The sequence below is a fragment of the Dermochelys coriacea genome, chromosome 10 (genome assembly GCF_009764565.3).
Source record: "Dermochelys coriacea isolate rDerCor1 chromosome 10, rDerCor1.pri.v4, whole genome shotgun sequence".
Classification (NCBI taxonomy): Eukaryota; Metazoa; Chordata; order Testudines; family Dermochelyidae; genus Dermochelys; species Dermochelys coriacea.
The window spans coordinates 23,782,384-23,804,992 of NC_050077.1; the positions used below are offsets into that span (position 1 = coordinate 23,782,384).

The 22,609-nt window shown below is 41.6% G+C and overlaps 1 protein-coding gene across 6 annotated transcripts in view; it reads right to left on the bottom strand.

Annotated features, from left to right (window-relative positions):
- Positions 1-22,609, bottom strand: part of CIITA (class II major histocompatibility complex transactivator) — a 63,467-nt gene that overhangs the window by 18,884 nt on the left and 21,974 nt on the right. For 3 of the 6 annotated variants that reach the window (XM_043493511.1, XM_043493513.1, XM_038420841.2), the window contains exons 2-10: positions 14,400-14,546; positions 11,843-11,968; positions 8,716-8,775; positions 7,556-7,636; positions 6,509-6,568; positions 4,887-4,970; positions 3,627-3,773; positions 2,228-2,359; positions 2,031-2,090 (exon numbers count right to left, since the gene is read on the bottom strand). In XM_043493511.1, the coding sequence (XP_043349446.1) occupies positions 2,031-2,090; positions 2,228-2,359; positions 3,627-3,773; positions 4,887-4,970; positions 6,509-6,568; positions 7,556-7,636; positions 8,716-8,775; positions 11,843-11,968; positions 14,400-14,546 (897 nt within the window). Of the gene's footprint in view, positions 1-2,030; positions 2,091-2,227; positions 2,360-3,626; positions 3,774-4,886; positions 4,971-6,508; positions 6,569-7,555; positions 7,637-8,715; positions 8,776-10,124; positions 10,253-11,842; positions 11,969-14,399; positions 14,547-22,087; positions 22,145-22,609 lie in introns of those variants that run through there. The other 3 variants (XM_043493514.1, XM_043493512.1, XM_043493515.1) reach the window with 3 other exon arrangements.

Genomic DNA, 22,609 nt, shown 5'->3' on the forward strand with positions numbered 1-22,609 from the left:
AACCACTTCTCCGTCACTGGCCATTTTAAAATCAAAACTGGATGTTTTTTTAAAAAATCTGTCCCAGTTCAAACAGGAATTAATTTAGGGAAGTCCTCTGGCCTGTTTATACAGGATGTCAGATTAAATGACGACAATGGTCACTTCTGGCCTTATCATCTAGGAGTCTTTAGAAAACTATACGAGGCTGCAGATCTTCTATTGGGAGCCAGGAACTCTAGCTGCATCATCTGGACAGTGGGGTAAACTAGCAGCTGCTCCTTTGGACTCTACAGAGTAGAAACCCCACCAGCACCTCCTGGAGTAGCCTATTAATGGGCTTTGCTTTCCAGGAGACAAGGAAGTATTGCAGCTGCACAAGGAAACACCTTCACTGCCTCCAGACAACCTCAGTTAGCTCAATTTTCTGCAGGGGAATGGAGTTCACTGTTGAAGGGAGATGTGGTGGCTGACTAGGACAGGGTAAAGCAGAAGATTAGGTGGTGAGTAGGTACTGAATGCAGGAATAGATTAAACACAATTATGGGAAAGGTTGGAAGGAGGCAGTGAGTGAATGGGAGGGGTTAGAGTACTGATCAGGAGTTAATAAATAAAAATGAGAGAATGGAGTCTATAGCCAGGCAGATAGAGAAGGATTAAGTGGTAATAAGGCAAAAGTTAATAGCAAAATGAAAAATTGAGGGAAAGCAAATAAATAGTTGTCATGCTGCCTCCTTCTCTGCTCTTGGGTCTGCCTGTTTTCCAGTTGGACTGTAAGCTCAAGGCAAGGACTCATCTTAGGATGGAAAATGCCCAATGTATTTTAATGTGCTGTGTAAATTAACAAAAATGAGTGAGTGCAATTGGTGAGACCACAAAAATGTGTGTGTAACCTTTACAATTACTCCTACAGAAACCTGGGGGTATTTAGGGAACTATCCACTGGGTCACCTTCAAAAATTTCACCTTTCTCTTAGGTTTCAGAGTAGCAGCCGTGTTAGTCTGTATTCGCAAAAAGAAAAGGAGTACTTGTGGCACCTTAGAGACTAACAAATTTATTAGAGCATAAACTTTCGTGAGCTACAGCTCACTTCATCGGATCCGATGAAGTGAGCTGTAGCTCACGAAAGTTTATGCTCTAATAAATTTGTTAGTCTCTAAGGTGCCACAAGTACTCCTTTTCTTATAACTAGGCAGCAATAGCAGCAGTCAACAATGGAGATACCCTTTAGGCACCAAAGCCTGGAAGTAAACACACAACCCAAAACTTACAGCAGAGCTCCCTGGACTAACTAACAATGAGGGGAAAAGTTTCTGAGGGCAGACTGCTACTGCAGCTGGGAACTGTTTGTAGCCTGAACAAGGCTTTCTTTTGTTTATTATGAACCGATTTCTATATGTGTTTGACTTTTACAATCAGACTTTGGAGAAAACTTTTTAGTAAACGTTTAGGTTGGCTTTTCTGTGTTGTTGCTGTTGGTTTTGTTGGACCATGTTAACTGCCAGTTAAAAGCCCAGTAAAGCAGTTAGTATATAAAACACCATCACAGTTCCTTATCTTGATGGTAATGGGATACGCATTAAAGCATGATTCTATAACTATTTTGGAAAGGTTAAAGTGCCAGACTCTGGGGGGCAATGCAAAGGATATGGCCACTTCTGGACACACATGACTCTGTAGCTCTAATGCTGGACTAAACAGACAGTTCTGCCTAGTGCCCTGGACTAGACTGAGCTGTTAGGGAAAGGTCTGTCAGCAAGGGAAAGGACTGTCAGCAACATTAACTACTGCAGGTAATTTGTTATAAGAAAAACATGAGCAAAGTGTGCATCTGATGAAGTGAGCTGTAGCTCACGAAAGCTTATGTTCTAATACATTTGTTAGTCTCTAAGGTGCTACAAGTATTCCTTTTCTTTTTGCAGATACAGACTAACACGGCTGCTACTCTGAAACAGGAAAAACTGGTGTATGTGTACAGAGAAACAATCTACTGTCTATGTTGTTACCCTTTCAGAGATTCTGGACAGAAGAAAAGCCATCCTGCACTTACCAGCCAGGGTTGTGGGGTAAACTGGTGATATCTGTAAAGTTTCTGTGGGGGAGGAGGACACTAGAAATAAAACAAGCATGTTAATAGCTTTCTCTGTACAGCTACAAACAAATGTGATGAAGATTTATGGTACTTTATTGATAGAAATTATTTTACTTTCTGTCTCTGAAAAATTGAAACACTACTGCATAACTCACCTGGATATATTATAATATTGGATGCACCATTCCCTACAGGCAAATTAATTATCTGCTGAGGATGAACTGCAAAGCCGGATATCACTTGGATCCCTTTAGCACCAACAAGCAGATTGGAATTTCCAGAAGACACTGGAATTAAGAGTAATAGAGTTACTCAGTTTTTAAGCACCTCGATTCCTAACAGTGGGCTACAGCCCTTCCTGCTTTCAGTGGTGTTCTTTATGCACATTCTCAGCTGGAGCATTCAGAATGGCAAAAACCTATTGAAAATTCATAGGGTACTGTAAAGATTAAAAAGTTCATTGCCAAAGGCATCCCATAGAGAGACATACTATTTACAGTGTATATAAAATATTAAGGCTGATGCCGCTCTTGGTGTGGCTTGTGACAGTGAAGGTTAATTTGCATAAGGCAACTGTATGTAAATGAACGTATTATGGAGTCTGAGGTGCTATGTTGCCCTCAAAGCGATTAGGAGACTCACGCATTATCACAGCCTTTCCATGTGATTATGCTCACACTGCACCGGCAGCAAGGAAGCATTACTCCTCTGGACAGAATCAGCCCAAGAGTGTGTTCTGATGATGCGCTGCTTGTAACTTGATCACCTGTCACAGCTCTGCAGCCTGTAGAGCTTCTGTAGAGCTGGTGCTGTGTTGACTAATATCAGCTACCTAAAGTCAGTTTCTCAGTTGCCTCCAGACTCAGAGCTGTAACTCCAAACACTCCCTGACTCATTATATTTTGACAAATATAGCAGTTGTACAAATCATAGCAAAACTAACGGAGTCTACAAAGCCTTTCCCAGGGACACTGCCAGAAAAACCAAAGTCAAAATGAATTATAAAAAACATGTTGAAGCACTGCATCTGATGAAGTGAGCTGTAGCTCACGAAAGCTTATGCTCAAATAAATTTGTTAGTCTCTAAGGTGCCACAAGTACTCCTTTTCTTTTTGCGAATACAGACTAATACGGCTGCTACTCTGAAACCTGCTCTTACAGTGACCTTTAATTTTACTAACCACCATGGAATGAATTAATCAACCAGTTTTTGAGTGCTGCATTCAAAGGGATTTTCTCACTCACTTTCCCTTTGACTGAGCAGCGGAAGAGTAGTTTCTAATTGAGGAGGAGGGTAAGGAGAAATCCCTGCCTCTCCATCTTGTGGCACATGCTGTCAGCAAAGAATGAAGGGGAGCCAGTTTTACTGCCCCATGCTGAGAGAAAATAGCCTCCCAGCAGCCCCTTGCAACTGTATGGGGTAGAGAGAAGCCCCACCACCATGTCCTGATGTGAAAGAGATGGATGCATGCTACAGTGAAGGGTTTGGGTGAAGAGTTTCACTTTTTCTCTCTATTGTGTAGGGGTAGAAAGCTGCAGTTATACTGTACATACCAGGCATCACGACATTTTTTTCGGTTGGATGTATACTGGTAACAGAAAACTGCATGTGCAGGTAAGACAAAGAGGTGGAGTTAGCTGGAGAGCTGTTCAGAGGCACCGCTACAAAAGTTCCATTCAGCGTAGACCCAGGGGACTCCACTTTAAAAAGCAAACAGGGTTAAAGTATGTTAGTTTCTTACAAAAGCCAGATAGACCACAGAAGATCTCACAGCATAAGACATGTCACCTGAGATTCATCAAATCAGCAAAGCGTTTAAAGCTGCCAAAAAATTGGTATCAAACTCAGAAGTGTCCTGACGTGTTTAGCAGAACTTCATGTAGCAGGCAGCTAACATGGCCACAGGAATACTGTGTGTATGTTGAAGATTCTGCAGTGTCTTCACTAGTTTAAAAGAACACATTCAGCGTTCCTGGCCTGTCCTCCTCCTAAATAGCTTCAGCACATAAATATTCAGACTCAGTGTAAATTATTACCAAGTATGACGTAATGAGCTAATATAGCTTGTTGTGATCCGTTTCCCAGACATGGTCCACTGCCTTATATGCTGCAGTACAAGACTGAGGAAGCCGCATAAAGTAGGGCCCCTCATCTTGGCTCTCTGCCTAGGTCTTACTGGGGAAGTAATGATGGCCAGGCTTCCTTAGAAAAGTTTCACATAAGCAATGACAAACTTTCTTTAGACAAATGAAACCACCTCTTATGCCTGCCTGATTATACAAACTTGAAAACTCATAAGGGTTTGAAAAGGTGCTCTGTCCTGCATCCAGTATTTGGATCAGGACCTTTCTGTAGATGGTACATAGTAAACAGTTTGACAGTCTGTATTGCTATGTGCACCACTGACTCATTAAAGCAATCAGAGAAATAGTTTTAAATGTAAGAAATATTTGTCCTTGTTTATTTTGAAATAACCTGCTCATGATACAGATACAATACTGTACATTTTGGTTTTGCTGATCCCAACACTTCCAATATGTTTGGGCAAGTCTCTAGTTCATGGTGAGGGTACCAATACAGTAGGATTTCCTTGGAGTAATCTCAGCTGTAAATAATAAATATATAAATAATAAGCAATAACAACAGGTGTTCTAAATAAAATCGGAACTTGGGTAAATATAACCCCCTCGTTCTTTGCTGGCATATATATTGAATTTTCAAAGGACTGGTATGTTTGGCTTTACAGGGTTACACAGTTGTTCTCACTTTATCAAATGCAAAATGAAGTTACGAGGCATTTTCAAAGTGCTCACCTCTTTTCTGGCAACTAGTTCTTACATCCCCAACAGCTCTGCTGCCTTCTGTACATACTCCTTCCTTCACCTTCTTTGCTGCATCTGTGAAGATGGAGACAGTGACACTATCTGAGCAACCTCAGATGCCACAAAACTATGTCCTACTTTGTAAAATTTAAGTCTTAGCTCTACAGATGTGCCTTAGATTGCACATTCCTTCACAGGCTATGAGCTCTCTGGACCCAGGGCCATCTTTTCATTCTGTGTATCTACAGCATTTAGCACCCCAATCCTCAACAGAGATTGTGAGCATTACTGAAATACAAATACATCCTCAGAAATGAATGATATAAAAAAGAGATTGTGTGGGTGGTTTAAAGTCAATACTGTGGGTTAATCCACACCAATCTTGGAGCTTCAGTACAAATAAGGAATGTGCTACCTGAATAAACCACAAATAGCAAGTAGCAATTCACCAAGGACTTTTTTTAGTTTTTCAAGTCTATCAAGTGTATTTTCCACATTAGGAGTGGCACAATTCCCTTGCTTTGTTCACAAAACTCAAGTTGACACTGTGATGGGCTACCTTATGTGTGGTTGACCCTTCTGAGACCCTTTCCCAGTCTGAGTGCACCCTTTTCAAGTGACAGGCCCATGCCTCCTGCGGTGGGGATCCTGCAATCCTACCACTCTCTGACTGGGCTTCTGTGACATTTAGCAGGCCCTGGAGGCTTGGTACCTGCAAGAGTTTCCATTCTGGGAGTCTATGGGCATTGACAGTTTACAGTGACACAGAAGCAAAACAATGTATGATTCTTCAAAACAACGTACGATTTATTTGCAAAAAGGCTCACAGCACTCAGAGCAATGAATTTTAAACCAAGTGACTTATCTACACCTGGCCATCCACACAAGCTCATAGATAGACAGGTCTTAGCCTTCGTGTCTCCCATTCTCTTGGGACCAAGTTATAGCCTGCTTACTGCAGATCCTGCCTTAGATCAGTCTGTGTTAGCCTAAAGCAACTAGTAACTCCCCCCACCTCTCCACAGCTGCAGGGAGATCTTTTAAGTGATCTGTGTCTTCTGACCTCCAGGTTCTCTGCCTTGGCAGAGTAACCAGGATTGAGTGAGGAGTTGTCTCTTTGCAGGTAGTAACCTGGCTATTTTTGTGTTTGTTAGGATGTTCCTTATCTGGGCTATTGTTTTGGCCCTTTCTGCTTGGTTCCTCCCCTTCTCATAGGCCTTCTATTGCTAATTGCTAAGGGAGTTCTCCTTTCACTCAAACAGTGGAGGCCTGTGCTTTTGGAACTGCAGGATCCAAGTTTTGCCCTGCCGTGAGGCATTTCCAAGGTGTGCAGTATTATGACCACTGATCTATCTAGGTGGTCATAGGTTTGTTACAATAACAATTAGATGTGAGTGTATGGATTAAGGGCAGAATATGACCCTAACCCAACCTGTGCTATTCTTTAGCATTAAGCCAGAGAAACCCACTGTCATGATACGTCACCATATTAGTGCATCCAACCTTTCCCAAGTATGCAGGAGCTACAGTACTTCTGTTTAATACCTCGATAGTGGTAAGGACATCAGAACAACAGACAAGGTACACTCAAAATCCTTCAGCCAATAACTCACCCGTTCTCCTGCATTTGAGCTTGGAAGCATCAGAGTAACTCTCTGCAGTGCTCACGAATGCTAAAAGTAAGAAAGTTTATAATCCGTGATGTAGGTTGAATCTAGTTGATATTTTAAGGTTTCTGCTAGTGTAGCCTAATTTACGCATGTTAAATAAGATGGGGAGTTAGCAGAGGCATAACCAGAGTTCTGTGCACTGTATAGCCAACCAAATCTGCTTTCTGGGGGGCATAGTGTCCTAAAATTTAAACCATTTCATTGTGGCAGACTAGAAATTCTGGTCCCTTAGAATATGTGCTAACTACTTATGCTTAACAATCTGTCCCACCTTGCATTTAGCAGTGATGCTCAGAATACCTTTCCCAGACTGAAGAGGAGCTCCGTGTGGCTCGAACGCTTGTCTCTCACCAACAAAAGTTGATCCAATAAAAGATATTACCTCACTTGCCTTGTCTCTAGAAATTCTGAGGCAGGTTCAATTACCTCAGAAGTGGAGGTTTTCAGCATATTAAATATGAAAGTGAATAGGGTTATTTTACTCTGACCCTATATTTTTGAATAGGTGGCAGATTTTTGTATCATTAACCCTGAGTGTTTGGTTGATTGGTTTTTGGTTTTTTTTTTTTAATAAAAAAGGAATGATGCTTACTAAGCCAGAATTAATCGAAAACAAAATTAAAACATTGCCACATTGGTGCAAAGCAAGACTAGGGGTTATAACAGCTAAAAACATGCTCACTGTGTCATGTTACATGCCAACAAATCATTGAAAATATAAGGAACATTTTTTTAATTGATTAGAACGCACATCAGAGGAAGGGTGGACAAGACACCACTGATTTAACTGGGCACGGCTCCACTGCATTCAGAAGAGTTGCAGCTACTTATGCTAATGAAGAATTTGGCATGAGAGGGGCAACAATGTTCCTTTAAAAACAAATGTCCCTGCCATGCAGGTAGTTTATGATTGCATGAGAAGAGCTTTAAAAGACTCCAGCCCCCTAGGTGAATTGCTTCTGGTGATGCCACAAATGCTGTTTCACTTACATCGTTTCTGACATTTTTGCTTCTTCATCTCTGCAAAACCCTCTGTGGTTTCATTGGACATTTCATCCAAAATAAGTTTTCCTGTTAAACAAAAACAACTTACTTCAAATCTGAATCAATAGGATCCCAAAAGGTACTGCAAAGTTAAAAACAAATTTCAAGCACCAAATGCATAGTGTCTTGAAATCAGGATAAATTCTGTAAATAAAAGATGGGGAGTGTATGTGTACAGTAAAGTGTACATCCAAATCTGCAAAGGATGTAACATCCACAGAAATCGGATTTGGCCACCTTGGTGAACTTCCACAGTGCAGAAGATCATCACACACTCAGGAATCTAGTTAAATTTAAGTGGTTTTGAATGGTCTAGTGACTAGCAGAGGGGACTAGAAATCACAACTATTGGGTTCTCCCTTCATCTGAATCACAGACTTGCCATTGACCATAGGCCGGTCATTTAATCTGTGCCTCAGTTTTATATCCCAAAGGATTAGTTCCATTTTAAAACACATCAAGGAGTCATACGGATCTTTTCAGTGAAATCATTTGTGTTATCAGAACTGACATGTTACCAGGTTCATTCTTTAATTTAAACTACAAATACTTCAGTCCAACCATTGGGCCCAATCTTGTTTCCACTGACGTCAACAGGAAGTTTGCCATTAACTAATAAGAGCAAAGCCAAGCCAAAAATGCACCAAAGCAGGATAAAAATAAGTCATGCAACTTTTAAAAAGTGTTAATAAGAAGCAAGTAAATATTGTCCCAATCATTTGGCTGCTGCTCCACACTGCCATGGATGGATAACCAGGATTCTACTCTTGGCTCTGCCACTGATTTAGACTCATAAACTTAATGGCCAGAAGGGACTATCATACCTTCCCGCACCATAAACATATCAAGCTCAATCTTGAACCCAGATAGGCTTTTTGACCCCACTGCTCCACTTGGAAGGCTGTTCTATAACTTCACTCCTCTGATGGTTAGAAACCTTTGTCTAATTTCAAGCCTAAACTTATTGATGGCCTCTTTATATCAATTTGTTCTGTGTCAACATTGGCACTTGACTTAAATAACTCTCACTCCCTGGTATTTATTTCTCTGATGTATTTATAGAGAGCAGTCATACCTAAACTTTGCCCCATATGTTAAAACCTTACCAAAAATGTCTTCCATCTGTCTCTCCTGCTGATCTTTGAGCACATATTCTGCTAATCCAGCTAACAAGAAGGGGGGAAAAAAGAGCACAATGGTATGTTAAATGACACAATTAAGAATAAATTATTGTAGAATATTCTCCTGTACAAAAGTCCAAGGTCTGAAAGGAGAGTAAGAAATGTCCATTAGTTTTACTTATTAAATGAATGTAGTGTTCAGGAAGTGCAGAGCACTAGAAATAGAAAGTTAACAGAGGAAGTGTTGATCAGGAAAGTATAATTAATGGAGATTTTTTTCTCTGTGCTAACCAAAACATATCCAGCAGGCAAGGGTGACCATTTCGCTCATGAGATGTACAAACTGATTAAAATAACACTAGCTGGTATATTGTGTGGGTGAGGGGTGAGGGTTGGGGTGGGAGGGGAGGGGAGTATAGACACCTCTTTTATTTCATAGAAGGACTGTTATTTAGTGTTGTTTAAAGCAACTTTCACTCCTGTGATTGGGAAGAAGTCACCTAAGAGCCAAGCAAAAGATTTCACATGTATTTGTTAATAAAACTCAAACTGGAAAGACCCATTACTACTTTAGAAAAGCAGTAAGTTAGGGTTCCCAGCCATACACTCTGTGGGTCTGGTACCTACAGCTCTTATTCATACCAGCAAGCTTCACTCATATGAGTGACTACTCACTTCAGTGGTTTAGGTCCTGTGGGATCAATTCTGCTCTTAGCAAGTCAATGGAAAACTCTTATTGCTTTCATTGAGAGCAGGCAATGGCCTAATTATTTATATTTATCAAGACAGTTAATAATCATACATATATTCACATCACAATATATGTATCTAGCATCATTAATACTAAAAGCGTGGGACACAGAATTGCCACTTTGATGTGGCACATCTTATGAACAGTGACTGTTAAACTAATTTATACTTTTTATATTTAAGAAATATAGCAATTTTAGGTGACTTAGGTGTTTTGAATATTTTAGGGGAGTTATCAGGGTGTGCTTTATTGAAAAACATTAGATCTTAATCATGTAATTGTTAAAATACTAACGATATTAGACAAAATGAGACTAAAGTTAGGCATTACTAATTTACTGTGATCAAATTATAACTTTAAGGAACCAGTATACAGAGGAAGGAAAAAGTAACAATATTCATAGCTGATGTGCCACTTCCTCCCTATGATAATCAGGGTCCAGACACCCCAAACACAGAACAGAAAGGTTAACCCCCCCCAAAAGAGAGGTTAACCAACAGATTACATGCTGTATTATTGTACTCTCTCACTCTCTCTCTCTATATATATATTGAGTAAAATCTTTTGGGAAAGCTTGTAATGTTCTGAATTTGATGGTCAAGATATGTATACAGACTGTGGTTATGAATCTGCTCAACCTCACCACACAGCAGGGTAGTGAAGCAGTCAAGCAGGGAGGGTCACCTTCAAAGCCAGTTGTTTACAATGAAACCAGCTTCAAGTACTCACCCCATTTTCCAGCCCAAGAAAAGACTATGGTGGACCCTTAAAGTTAGGGTGACCAAATAGCAAGTGTGAAAAATTAGGAGAGGGGGTGGGGGGTAAGCGGCACCTATATAAGAAAAAGCCCCAAATATCAGGACTGTTCCTATAAAATTGGGACATCTGGTCACCCTAATTAAAGTTAATGGGAAGACAATGAGACTTTCCAGCTATTGAGTTAAGAGGGAATTGCTCCCTTTCAGAATGACCATTACTCACCATGACGGGGGGGAGGGATAGCTCAGTGGTTTGAGCGTTGGCCTGCTAAACCCAGAGTTGTGAGTTCAATTCTTGAAGGGGCCATTTAGGGATCTGGGGCAAAAATTGGGGGATTGCCCCCCCCCCTTTGAACAGGGGGTTGGACTAGATGACCTCCTGAGGTCCCTTCCAACTCTGATATTCTAGGATCCTATGGAAGGGGAGGGAGAGGAAAAGGAGGCTTGAAAGTGAGTTTTTTACCTGGAATCTCATGGGGAGCCTCTAAGCAGGAAACTGTCTGCGAAACACTGGACCCCTGCTTAGCTAGGGGGGTCACTAGGAAACTGTTCAAAGTTGGGGTGGCTTATCAGCATAGGCAAGTGAGGCACAGCCAATCAAGAACTCCCACGAGCTACAGAATACATTTTGTATAGTCTTTTTTATTTATTTGATAAATATATACAAATTTAAGGATAAATTGTGATTTGATTTAAACATCACAAGTCCCTCTATCCGGTAGTGAAGCCAGAGAGTTTGCAGAACATAGTGCTTTGTGAGGCTCAAATCCTGGTATAGCTAATTGTGCCTCATTAAGCTGACTTGCTGCCGTGGCAATATGCCATTCTCAGGTGTCACTTTATAAGGGTGTTGCTGTGGAAACTACTGCTTGGTGAAGCCACAGCAAGATTCTAGCTGTTAAATCCCAGCTGCAGGGGTTTTGCAGGGGGCAAAGATGGGACCTGCAACCTGTGCCTCCCCAGTCCTCTCCCACATGGGGTAGGCCCTATGCGTGTGCACAAGGAGCCAATAGGGACAGCCCCAGCTCCATCTGCTTTTCCTTCACTGTATATAAAATAAGCTGGTTTAATGGCAATAGGTAACTTATATTAGAAAAGGGATTTTATCTAATATGGAAGTGTAAAGCCTGAGGTTGCATCTTTGTGTTTATTTTCTGTGACCTGTATGCGTTCGCTCTCCCTTACTAGTTCATCTTTGAGTCTATGGTTTTTCTATTAAATAAACTGCCTGTTTATTTCTACCCGAAGCAGATCTCTGTTGCTCAACCTGTGTGGAGTTTGGATGCCAGAATGAGCTGATCACAGGGAGGCTGGTTTCACACATTTGGGGGTGATGAACTAGAGGGGAATGATCCATGTGTCTGGTAGGTAAGAACACAGAGAGGATGGATTTGGGGTGACTTTGGACTGGAAGGACTGTGGTGTTACCCTGCAAGGAGTAACTAGGCTGATGGAAGCCAAGGTAAGATTTTGTGCTTATGGCCAGGCTGCTGGTGTCAAGGATCTGAAACAAAGTGGCACAGCATAAAGGCATTCAAGGTTATACAGGGAAGAACCCCTTACTGGTCTAGTTATCTCCAAAACACCCTCAAAAATCTCATACCTATTCTAGAATAAGCTTCCCCTGTATTTGAAAAGAGAGATTCTTCCACACTTCCATTGCTTTCCATTGTATAAAAGACATCCAAATTGCTGAACTGATCATGGTTGATGGTATCAATTTCAGGATCTAGAATAAAAAAAAGTTATAATTAAGTCAGTGAATGCCATGGCCAGGGTAAAGAAACCCAGGAGGCAGGACAAGTCAAAAAGGCAGAATTATTCATTCTCTTCCAAGCATTCATTCTGTGGTGGTTTTGTGAAAGATGTTGGTTCACTAGGAACTGACTCAAGGCCAACTCATTGCACAGGAATGGAAACCACATTGGGCTAACAAATCTAAGTAAACTGCTTAAAATTCTGGACCTGATTTTTCTGCTTACACTGGTGACAATCAGGAGTAAAGTAACTGATCAAATCAGTGATGCTTCACTGGTGTAACTAAGAGGAAAAACCAGATCTTTGTGCCTTAACTCATCCTGCTTTCAGACTTTGCTGCATAAGCAAGGCCCCATCTGCACAGACGAATTCCTGAAGACGTCAGTCGTATTTGCCAGTTCAGAGGGCAAACGTGGGCCCCGATCTCAGACCAGCAATAATTAAGAATGATGATGACTCCAGATTCTGAAGTTTAATTCTCGACTGCTTTGTACCATTCTGATTTGGTAACTGTCATAAATATAAAGGGAAGGGTAACCACCTTTCTGTATACAGTGCTATGAAATCCCTCCTGGCCAGAGGCAAAACCCTTTCACCTGTAAAGGGTTAAGAAGCTAAGATAACCTTGCTGGCACCTGACCCAAAATTACCAATGAGGGGACAAGATACTTTCAAAGCTCGAGGTGGGGAACAAAGGGTTTGTCTGTTTGTGTCATGCTTTTGCCGGGAACAGATCAGGAATGCAGCCTTACAATGCCAGTAAAGTTAGTAGGTAATCTAGCTAGAAATGCATTAGATTTCCTTTTGTTTAATGGCTGGTAAAATAAGCTGTGCTGAATGGAATGTATATTCCTGTTTTTGTGTCTTTTTGTAACTTAACGTTTTGCCTAGAGGGATTCTATATGTTTTGAATCTGATTACCCTGTAAAGTATTTACCATCCTGATTTTACAGAGGTGATTCTTTTACCTTTTCTTTAATTAAAATTCTTCTTTTAAGAACCTGATTGATTTTTCATTGTTCTTAAGATCCAAGGGTTTGGGTCTGTGTTCACCTATACTAGCTGGTGAGGATTCTTATCAAGCCTTCCCCAAGAAAGGGGTGTAGGGCTTGGGGGGATATTTTGGAAGAAAACGTTTCCAAGTGGGCTCTTTCCCTGTTCTTTGTTTAAAACGCTTGGTGGTGGCAGCATATGGTTCAAGGACAAGGCAAAGTTTGTACCTTCGGGAAGTTTTTAACCTAAGCTGGTAAGAATAAGCTTAGGGGTCTTTCATGCAGGTCCCCACATCTGTACCTTAGAGTTCAGAGTGGGGAAGGAACCTTGACAGTAACATTCTACACTCACTTGGCTCAGACATAAAGTGACTACAAAGGTGAAGGCAAAGGAGAATCATGCTCCCCTCTGTTAAGAGCTGGGACTTTCTGTCCATTATAAAAAAGCTATTTAGCTATTGTCTAAGTACAAGGTACTGAATCAATTGATAGTAAATAGTGTTTAAAAGAACACCTGCCAGGTCTGAAGGCCTTTGTCCGGTGTCAATATGCAACGTACTAAGACACCAAATTAACAGAGCTACATATGATCCCCTCCCGCCCGCCCCCAGAGAAACCCAGAGGAGGAGTACAGTGAGGGCAGGAAACTGCATGAGGTCAACAAGTATGTAGCCCACTAGCCTACTACTGCAGATTTACCACTGCAATCACAATGACATCCTCAGGTAGGATTGTATTTGAGGGTCAGGGAATGGACAGGAATCAGCCTCCAACCCAGCTGGTCCTGGGAATTGGGAAGGAAACCCCCAGATGCATAGAGAGATGGCCTCCTCCCAACGTTGTTTAAGAAATGATGCTGCAACTGGCCAAATTCCCTGCAGCTGCTAGTACATTGGTCATCTACCTCAAGATTTAAGGTCAAATCCTGGATCTTTGATCACCAGAGGAAATTAATTTGCTGTTTTTGTTTGAGGAGGTCTGTCCTCACTCAGTCTGGCTCAGCTAAAGTCTCTGTTTAGTAAAGGCACCAGCCTGAAATTGCAGAGGGGTTGCCAGTTGCTAGCCTGACCAGGACAGCATAGGGAAGCTTTTACATAGCATTTAGTTATGCTGTATGAGATGCATGCCAAAGTTATTAGCCTCTCATTATGAGCAACATGTAAAGAAGTGTGTTATAAACTACAAGCTGAACAGACAGAGTTGTAACTCAGGTACACAGATTTAACACAGGATGGTATTTGGAACCAACTACTGTATCTGGATGTGGATTAGAGTCATCACATCAGAATTCCATATCTTCATTTAGATTAGCTCCACCATCACAATAAAGTGCGCTTGTTAAGTAATGGTATCTTCTACTTTCATCCAATGACCTGGCTAACCAGCAGGACAATTCACTGCATTTCTAACCTGTTGAAAGTTCACTTTCTTCATCTTCATCAGATAACCTTGTGTTCAAGAGGCTGTATAGATGCAGTGGATCAATATTGCTGTGCAGCAAATCAAGAAAGCTATTTTCAGTCAAAACTGCCGAATCCATGGTTTGTCTTTTGCTAGCTGAAATCAAAGCACAAAATGATGAACAGAATAAAGTAAAGGATGTTTATCAATAGTTTATAACTTTTATAATTTGTCATGGCATCTACCATCAAATCTATTCTAAAGCAGGCAGGGCTGAAATCTCAAACAGAATGCTGATTATTCAAACAAGGATGTTGTAGCAGTCTGTTTATATTTCACTTTCAAAATCCAAATCCTAAAGGCATTGAATGGCTGCTACTTCTTCTGACTTCAAGTATGAAGATATTAAGATGGAAGGTACTATAGAACTGCCACTCCAGCCATGTGGGTGTTGTGGGACCACAGGTTAACTCCTCAAGAGCATATGGTAGGTGTAACACATAAAACACATAAAGATAGATTTTGCACATGGTTCTAAAACAACATTGCTTTTCTTTAAAAGAAAAAGAAATGCAGAGACCTGTGCAACAATAAACCATGCACACATTTCCCTGCCTCAGATTACCACTACTCTGAAGCATTCTTTGGGATGGAGTCTGTGTCCTCTGGGGGTGTTGTCCGGGATGCTTCTGCTGTAGCTCATGACTTGACTTCTGAAAAAGGAGCATCTCCTCTTCCTCCTCTAAGTCAACTTGTTTTCTCTGACCCTGGATGGTCTTCTAGCTAAATCCCTGCTACAAAACTATGCCCGACTGTTCCCCCTTCTTCTATCCAAAGCTTCTTGAATTGCAATGTGAGGCCCTGGAGTTCATACATCCTACCTCCATGACCACCACCTACTTCCTTTGTGCTGCTGCTGCTGCTAATTTTCCCACTCTCCAAACCCAAGAAGCTAGAAATGGCTTCTCCCAGCTCCAGCCAACCTCCTATTGACTGGTCAGAGTACAGTTGCTAAGGTTAATTCTCCATGGCAACTAGTCAGACAGAGACCAGCTTACAGGCTTGTCAGCAATAATGGATACACAGAGGCATTCCATGACACAGCAGTTTTCCTAAGAACAACTTCCCAAATACCAGCAAGAATTCATAAGCTGTACAGACATAGTCCCTAAATTGTCATAGTAGGATGTCCACCACCATTGTGCCCTTCCATCCTCCTATGGACTGAAAGTGCTGTGCAGGCTGCTGTGTCCTCAGGTCTGCCATGTTGCCCTCTGTGCATAGATTCATAGATACTAAGGTCAGAAGGGACCATTCTGATCATCTAGTCCGACCTCCTGCACAACGCAGGCCAAAATCTCACCCACCCACTCCTACGAAAAACCTCACCTATATCTGAGCTATTGAAGTCATCAAATCATGGTTTAAAGACTTCAAGGAGCAGAGAAGCCTCCCTCAAGTGACCCGTGCCCCATGCTACAGAGGAAGGCGAAAAACCTCCAGGGCGTCTCCAATCTGCCCTGGAGGAAAATTCCTTCCCAACCCCAAATATGGCGATCAGCTAAACCCTGAGCATATGGGCAAGATTCACCAGCCACATACTACAGAAAATTCTTTCCTGGGTAACTCAGATCCCATCCATCTAATATCCCATCTCAGGGGATTAGGCCTATTTACCCTGAATATTTAAAGATCAATTAATTACCAAAATCACATTATCCCATCATACCATCTCCTCCATAAACTTATCGAGTAGAATCTTAAAGCCAGATAGATCTTTTGCCCCCACTGCTTCCCTTGGAAGGCTATTCCAAAACTTTACTCCTCTGATGGTTAGAAATCTTCGTCTAATTTCAAGTCTAAACTTCCTGGTGGCCAGTTTATACCCATTTGTTCTTGTGTCCACATTGGTGCTGAGCTGAAATAATTCCTCTCCCTCTCCTGTATTTATCCCTCTGATATATTTATAGAGAGCAATCATATCTCCCCTCAACCTTCTTTTAGTTAGACTAAACAAGCCAAGCTCCTTAAGTTTCCTTTCATAAGACAAGTTTTCCATTCCTCGGATCATCCTAGTAGCCCTTCTCTGTACCTGCTCCAGTTTGAATTCATCCTTTTTAAACATGGGAGACCAGAACTGCACACAGTATTCTAGGTGAGGTCTCACCAGTGCCTTGTATAATGGTACTAAAACCTCCTTATCCCTACTGGAAATGCCTCTCCTGATGCATCCCAAAACCACATTAGCTTTTTTCACAGCCATATCACATTGGCAGCTCATAGTCATTCTATGATCAACCAATACTCCAAGGTCCTTCTCCTCTTCCGTTACTTCTAATTGATGCGTCCCCAACTTATAACTAAAATTCTTGTTATTAATCCCTAAATGCATAACCTTACACTTCTCACTATTAAATTTCATCCTATTACTATTACTCCAGTTTACAAGGTCGTCCAGATCCTCCTGTATAATATCCTGATCCTTCTCTGAATTGGCAATACCTCCCAGCTTTGTATCATCTGCAAACTTTATTAGCACACTCCCACTTTTTGTGCCAAGGTCAGTAATAAAAAGATTAAATAAGATTGGTCCCAAAACTGATCCCTGAGGAACTCCACTGGTAACCTCCCTCCAGACTGACAGTTCGCCTTTCAGTAGAACCCGTTGCAGTCTCCCCTTTAACCAAGTCCTTATCCATCTTTTGATGTTCATATTGAGCCCCATCTTCTCCAATTTAACCCATAATTCCCCATGTGGCACGGTATCAAACGCCTTACTGAAATCTAGGTAAATTAGATCCACTGCATTTCCTTTATCTAAAAAATCTGTTACTTTTTCAAAGAAGGAGATCAGGTTGGTTTGGCACGATCTACCTTTTGTAAAACCATGTTGTATTTTGTCCCATTTACCATTGACTTCAATGTCCTTAACTATTTTCTCCTTCAAAATTCTTTCCAGGACCTTGCATACTACACTACTACCTGTCAAACTAACTGGCCAGTAGTTACCCGGATCACGTTTTTTTCCTTTCTTAAAAATAAGAACTATATTAGCAATTCTCCAATCATTCGGTACAACTCCTGAGTTTACAGATTCATTAAAAATTCTTGCTAATGGGCTTGAAATTTCAGGTGCCAATTCCTTTAATATTCTTGGATGAAGAATCTAATATCGGGCCCCCCAATTTAGTCCCATTAAGTTGTTTGAGTTTCGCTTCTACCTGAGATATGGTAATATCTACCTCCATATCCTCATTCCCATTTGTCATGCTACCATTATCCCTAAGATCCTCTTTAGCCTTGAGGCAAAGTATTTGTTTAGATATTGGGCCATGCCTAGATTATCTTTACCCTCCACTCCATCCTCAGTGTTTAGCGGCCCCACTTCTTCTTTCTTAGTTTTTGTCTTATTTATATGGCTATAGAACCTTTTACTATTGGTTTTAATTCCCTTTGCAAGGTCCAACTCTACTCGACTTTTAGCCTGTCTCACTTTATCCCTACATGTTCTGACCTCAATAAGGTAGCTTTCCTTGCTGATCCCTCTCATCTTCCACTCCCTGTATGCTTTCTGCTTCTTCTTAATCACCTCTCTAAGATGTTTGCTCATCCAGCTTGGTCTACAACTCCTACCTATGAATTTTTTCCCCTTTCTTGGGATACAGGCTTCCGATAGCTTCTGCAGCTTTGATTTAAAGTAATCCCAGGACTCCTCTACCTTTATATCCATAAATTCTTCAGTCCAATCCACTTCCCTAACTAATTTCTTTAATTTTTGAAAGTCAGCCCTTTTGAAATCAAAAACTTTAGTTGCAGATTTATTTTTTGTTAATCCTTCTGTTCAGTTTGAACTGAATTAGCTCATGATCACTTGAGCCAAGATTATCCCCTACAACCATTTCTTCTATGAGGTCCTCGCTACTCACCAAAATTAAATCTAAAATGGCATCCCCTCTAGTTGGTTCAGCAACTACTTGATGAAGAAATCCATCAGCTATCACATCTAGGAATATCTGAGCCCTATTATTATTATTATTATTACTAGCACTGGTCCTCCAGTCTATATCTGAGAAGTTAAAGTCTCCCATGATCATGCAGTTTCCATTAGTATTTACTTTATTAAAAACATTAAAAAGGGCTCTATCCATATCCAAATTAGATCCCGGAGGTCTATAGCACACCCCAAGCACTATCGTAGGAGAGGCTCTACTAGTTATCTTCCCCAATATAATTTTTGCCCAGACGGACTCTGTCTTATCTATTGCATCGCTTCTTATTTCTTTACATTCTACCTCATCATTGATATACAGTGCTACTCCACCACCTTTACCTTTATTTCAGTCTTTCCTAAACAGCACATACTCTTCAATACCTGTAGTCCAGTAATGACTACTATTCCACCATGTTTCTGTTATCCCTATAATATCAGGTTTCACTTCCTGCACCAGTAGCTCTAGTTCCTCCATTTTGTTACCTACGCTCCTCGCATTGGTGTACAAACATCTTAATTTTTGCTGTTTGGCCTCGCTCAGATTTTGTACCCTATTAGGCACAGTCATTCTACAGTCAGTATAACCTATTAGACTAGTATCCACACTGCCCTCGCTCCTTATATACATTCTCCTACCCATGGCTGTATCCTTTCTTACTTCATCTTCTTCCCTCTCAATGCTAAAATCTGGCATGGAGATTACCTGGACATCTCCCAACCATCTCCCCCAAATTCCTAGTTTAAAGCTCTCTTTATCAGTTGTGCCAGCCTCCATCCTAGAAGTCTATTTCCTTCCCTACTCAGATGAAGTCCATCCTGAGAGAACTGTCCTCTGTCCATGAATGCCTCCCAGTGGCCATACATCCCAAAGCCCTCCTTATAGCACCACTGCCTAAGCCATCTGTTGACAGTCATAATCTTGTCACACCTTTGTTGCCCTTTTCTAGGAACAGGAAGGATCCCACTAAAGATCACCTGAGCCTCAATTTCCTTAAGCGTCTTCCCCAGCCTAGCATAGTCTCCCTTAATACTTTCCAGCGAGAATCTTGCTGTATCATTTGTTCCCACGTGAAGGATAATTAGGGGATTCTTTCCCGCTCCCTTTAGGATCCTTTTCAACCTCAGGTCTACATCCCGTATCTTAGCACCCGGAAGACAGCACACCCTTCTATTCTCTGGATCAGCTCTAGTTACAGGCCTGTCTATTCTTCTCAATAAAGAGTCCCCGATCACATAGACCTGCCTTTTCCTGGTGACAGTACTATTCTCCAGTCTCTCCTCTGTTCCCTCGCTGCAAGTTCTTTCCATTCCTATTTTCCCTTATAATCCTCTTCAACCCACCCTGTATTCTCCTGGGGCTCATATTTGGTGTAGTCTCCCTTGACTCTTCCCCTTTTCCGATAGGACTAGCCTCTCTTCTCTTCTTCCTTGCCCTTCCACCTTCAGCAACTAGCTGCTGAACCCCTTCTTCATTTTCCAACTCTGCAAACCTGTTCCTAAGCTCTATTTCTCCTTCACTAGGCCGTCTTTTCCTCTGCCTGGTTCTTTTAGTCACATGATTCCACTGACCACTTTTCTCACCCAGTCTCCCCTCAAAATTCCCCAGCCCTGCTTCCATCTGTGAGTCTGAGCTTTTCCCTTCAGATACCTCATATCTTTGCTCCATCATCTGCTCAAACCCCTTCCTAAACTCAACCAGACTTTACACCTGCATCTCTAAACCTCAGATCTTTTCCTCCATATGTTACAGGCAGCAGGTACAGAGCACTGACCAGAGGAAACAGGTGTATAAGTTTTATTAGCAGTGCTCGCACACCTTTGATTTAAATGACTGCATGGCGGGACAGACCACATTGCAGCTGAGAAGGGAGGAGTTTGGATGAGAGGAAAGAACAGAGATCATGAGTAAGAAGGGAACAGACCAGGGAATACACAGAAAAGACCTAGAGGTTCAGTGAAGAGGAACACAGTTGTGGAAGGAAGTTCACTTCATATGAAAGGGTCACATTTCAGAGAACCTGTGTTTCCCCAATTCAGCAGGAGGGAGCTGAGACAATGATGAGAGATCTGGTGTTTGAGTATCAGGGAGGTTGGAGGGAGGAGTAGGGACTTCTCTAAGCACAGGATCTGCCTGGGTGGCTGGTTTTCAAGTAGGAGGTTTGAAGTGTGCAGAGGTAGGGGCAGAGAGAAATTCTCTGCAGCCTCTTGTCTCACTGAAACCTATGCACAGGCCAATCACAAGTGTTAAGTGTAAACATTTCTTTGCAAAACTGCTCTAAAATGTAGGATTTGCTGTTCAGCAACTTTAAATCCAAACATTAAGTGCTAGTTTCATCACTACATTTTTTCTTTGAAAAAGAATCAGTTGGAAACCTTAATTGCCATAAAAAAAAGTAATCCTAATTTACTTCACAGGCTAGCATAAAATAGAACAATTGGGTAGTATCCCTTGAAATCATTTGGGAGCCCACTAATGAGCCTGCCTGCCTTGTATTGCAGAAGTCAACAAAACCTAACAGAGCAGCAGTGTACATATAGCTACGCTTTGTGTGTTTGTACATACATAGTTAGCAAATGTGGTCATCTGGGACCCAATTGTGTCTGCAAAGTTCTTGCATCCTTAATGTAGAGATCAAACACAGATAGTGATGAATGTGGGTCTTTAGACACTGTACAAACCTTTGAAACTAGTGCCTGACCTAACAAAGTGAAAGCAGAGCAGTTAACTCAACTTTCATTGGAAACAAGAATAAAGTTAAGAAAATAAAATGTAGATCATAATTTGTTGTGACAGTAAAACAAAAAAAAGAGAGAGAGAGAGAAAAGAAGAAGCTGCACGCTATACAATTTCCTTTACTGAATTCATCTAGTGCTAAACACAGTCTCCTGGAACCTCATGAGGGGATATAGTTTTATAAACACAAACACAAGGCACTATTTCTTGAGTTTCACATGTAGAACAGGTTGAGTCAAAGAAAGGTGAAACATTCTCCTCTGCATAGAGAGAGTGGATTGCACCCAAGAAAAAGGATATAAAGAGTGCATGTTTGATCCCCAGGCTCACATGGCCAGATTGTGATTCTACACAGAGACACACACCAATGGGCCAGGAAACCTTTTTGAGAAGGAAGTTGCCTCATGGAAAAGCCCAGGACTCTAGCCTACAAAAGGCAGCTTCCCCTTCCTTCAGATCCATGTGGATTCACAGAGTGTGAAGAACATGGGAGATAGCTGCATTTTGTATTATGACTATTGTGTACCTCTGTTTGAGTGTTATGCTGTTTGCTAGATGGTTCAAAGGATTAATTCTTACACAAGATTACTGCAGGTCTGCAGGAAGGCAGACAGCGGCTTTATATAACCCAGTCACTGGAACTTAACTGACAATACAGGTGTCAATGCTTTTGAACTATTCCCTTTGACCAATCTGCCTCAAACACCCTGACTGGGGTAGGAAGGACCTGAACACCTGAACCAAAGAACTCTAGATAAAAATCCAAAGTCTGGGGAAGAGACTGGATTGTTAGGAAATTGCTCTAGGAGAGCTGACTGACACATGGAGACATACTCTGCAGAATGGGTCTTATTAAGAGTTGGGTCTCCCGAGGCTCTGAGGGAAATGCTAAGCTTTAGGTAAGCCATTTGCATGTAGGACTTCTGTTGTTCATACTCTTTTTTCTGAATGCTATAAATAAATAATAAATACCTTGTTTTGAAGAAGCTGCTCTGGGTCACTGCATTTATCTACTGGTGACAGCTTCTGAAGGGAAGTCTCTTAACTGGTGTCAAACCCAGCTGGAGCTGCTGAGGAATCACGGTTGATGAACAAGGATGTTTATAGCTCAGGGACCTGGGTCTGTGAGGGGGAGAATTGAGGGCTTCCCCACTGAGAAGAGTGAAGGCATAGGCCCCAGGACTTAAAGGGGCACACTTGAGAGAGACCAGAAGAGGGATCACAGGTGCAGTTAACACTGTAACCGTAACACAGAGCAATTAATGTGAGGCCGTGTGCCTTTACAAGTCTGGGGCCGTCTGCATCTCTATCTCTGCTTGCTGACAGTGCAGTCCTAATGGGACAGCATTGCAAAGAATGCTCCAGCTGGTACCTGTCTGTCCTATGGGGTTTCCCAACATGAAGAGGACTCTCCAGCAAAGATATTGCAGCCTCTCTTAACTTTCCTTGGGTATAACTGCTGGTATGGAGGGGAGGGGAGGTGTGTTGAGTGTG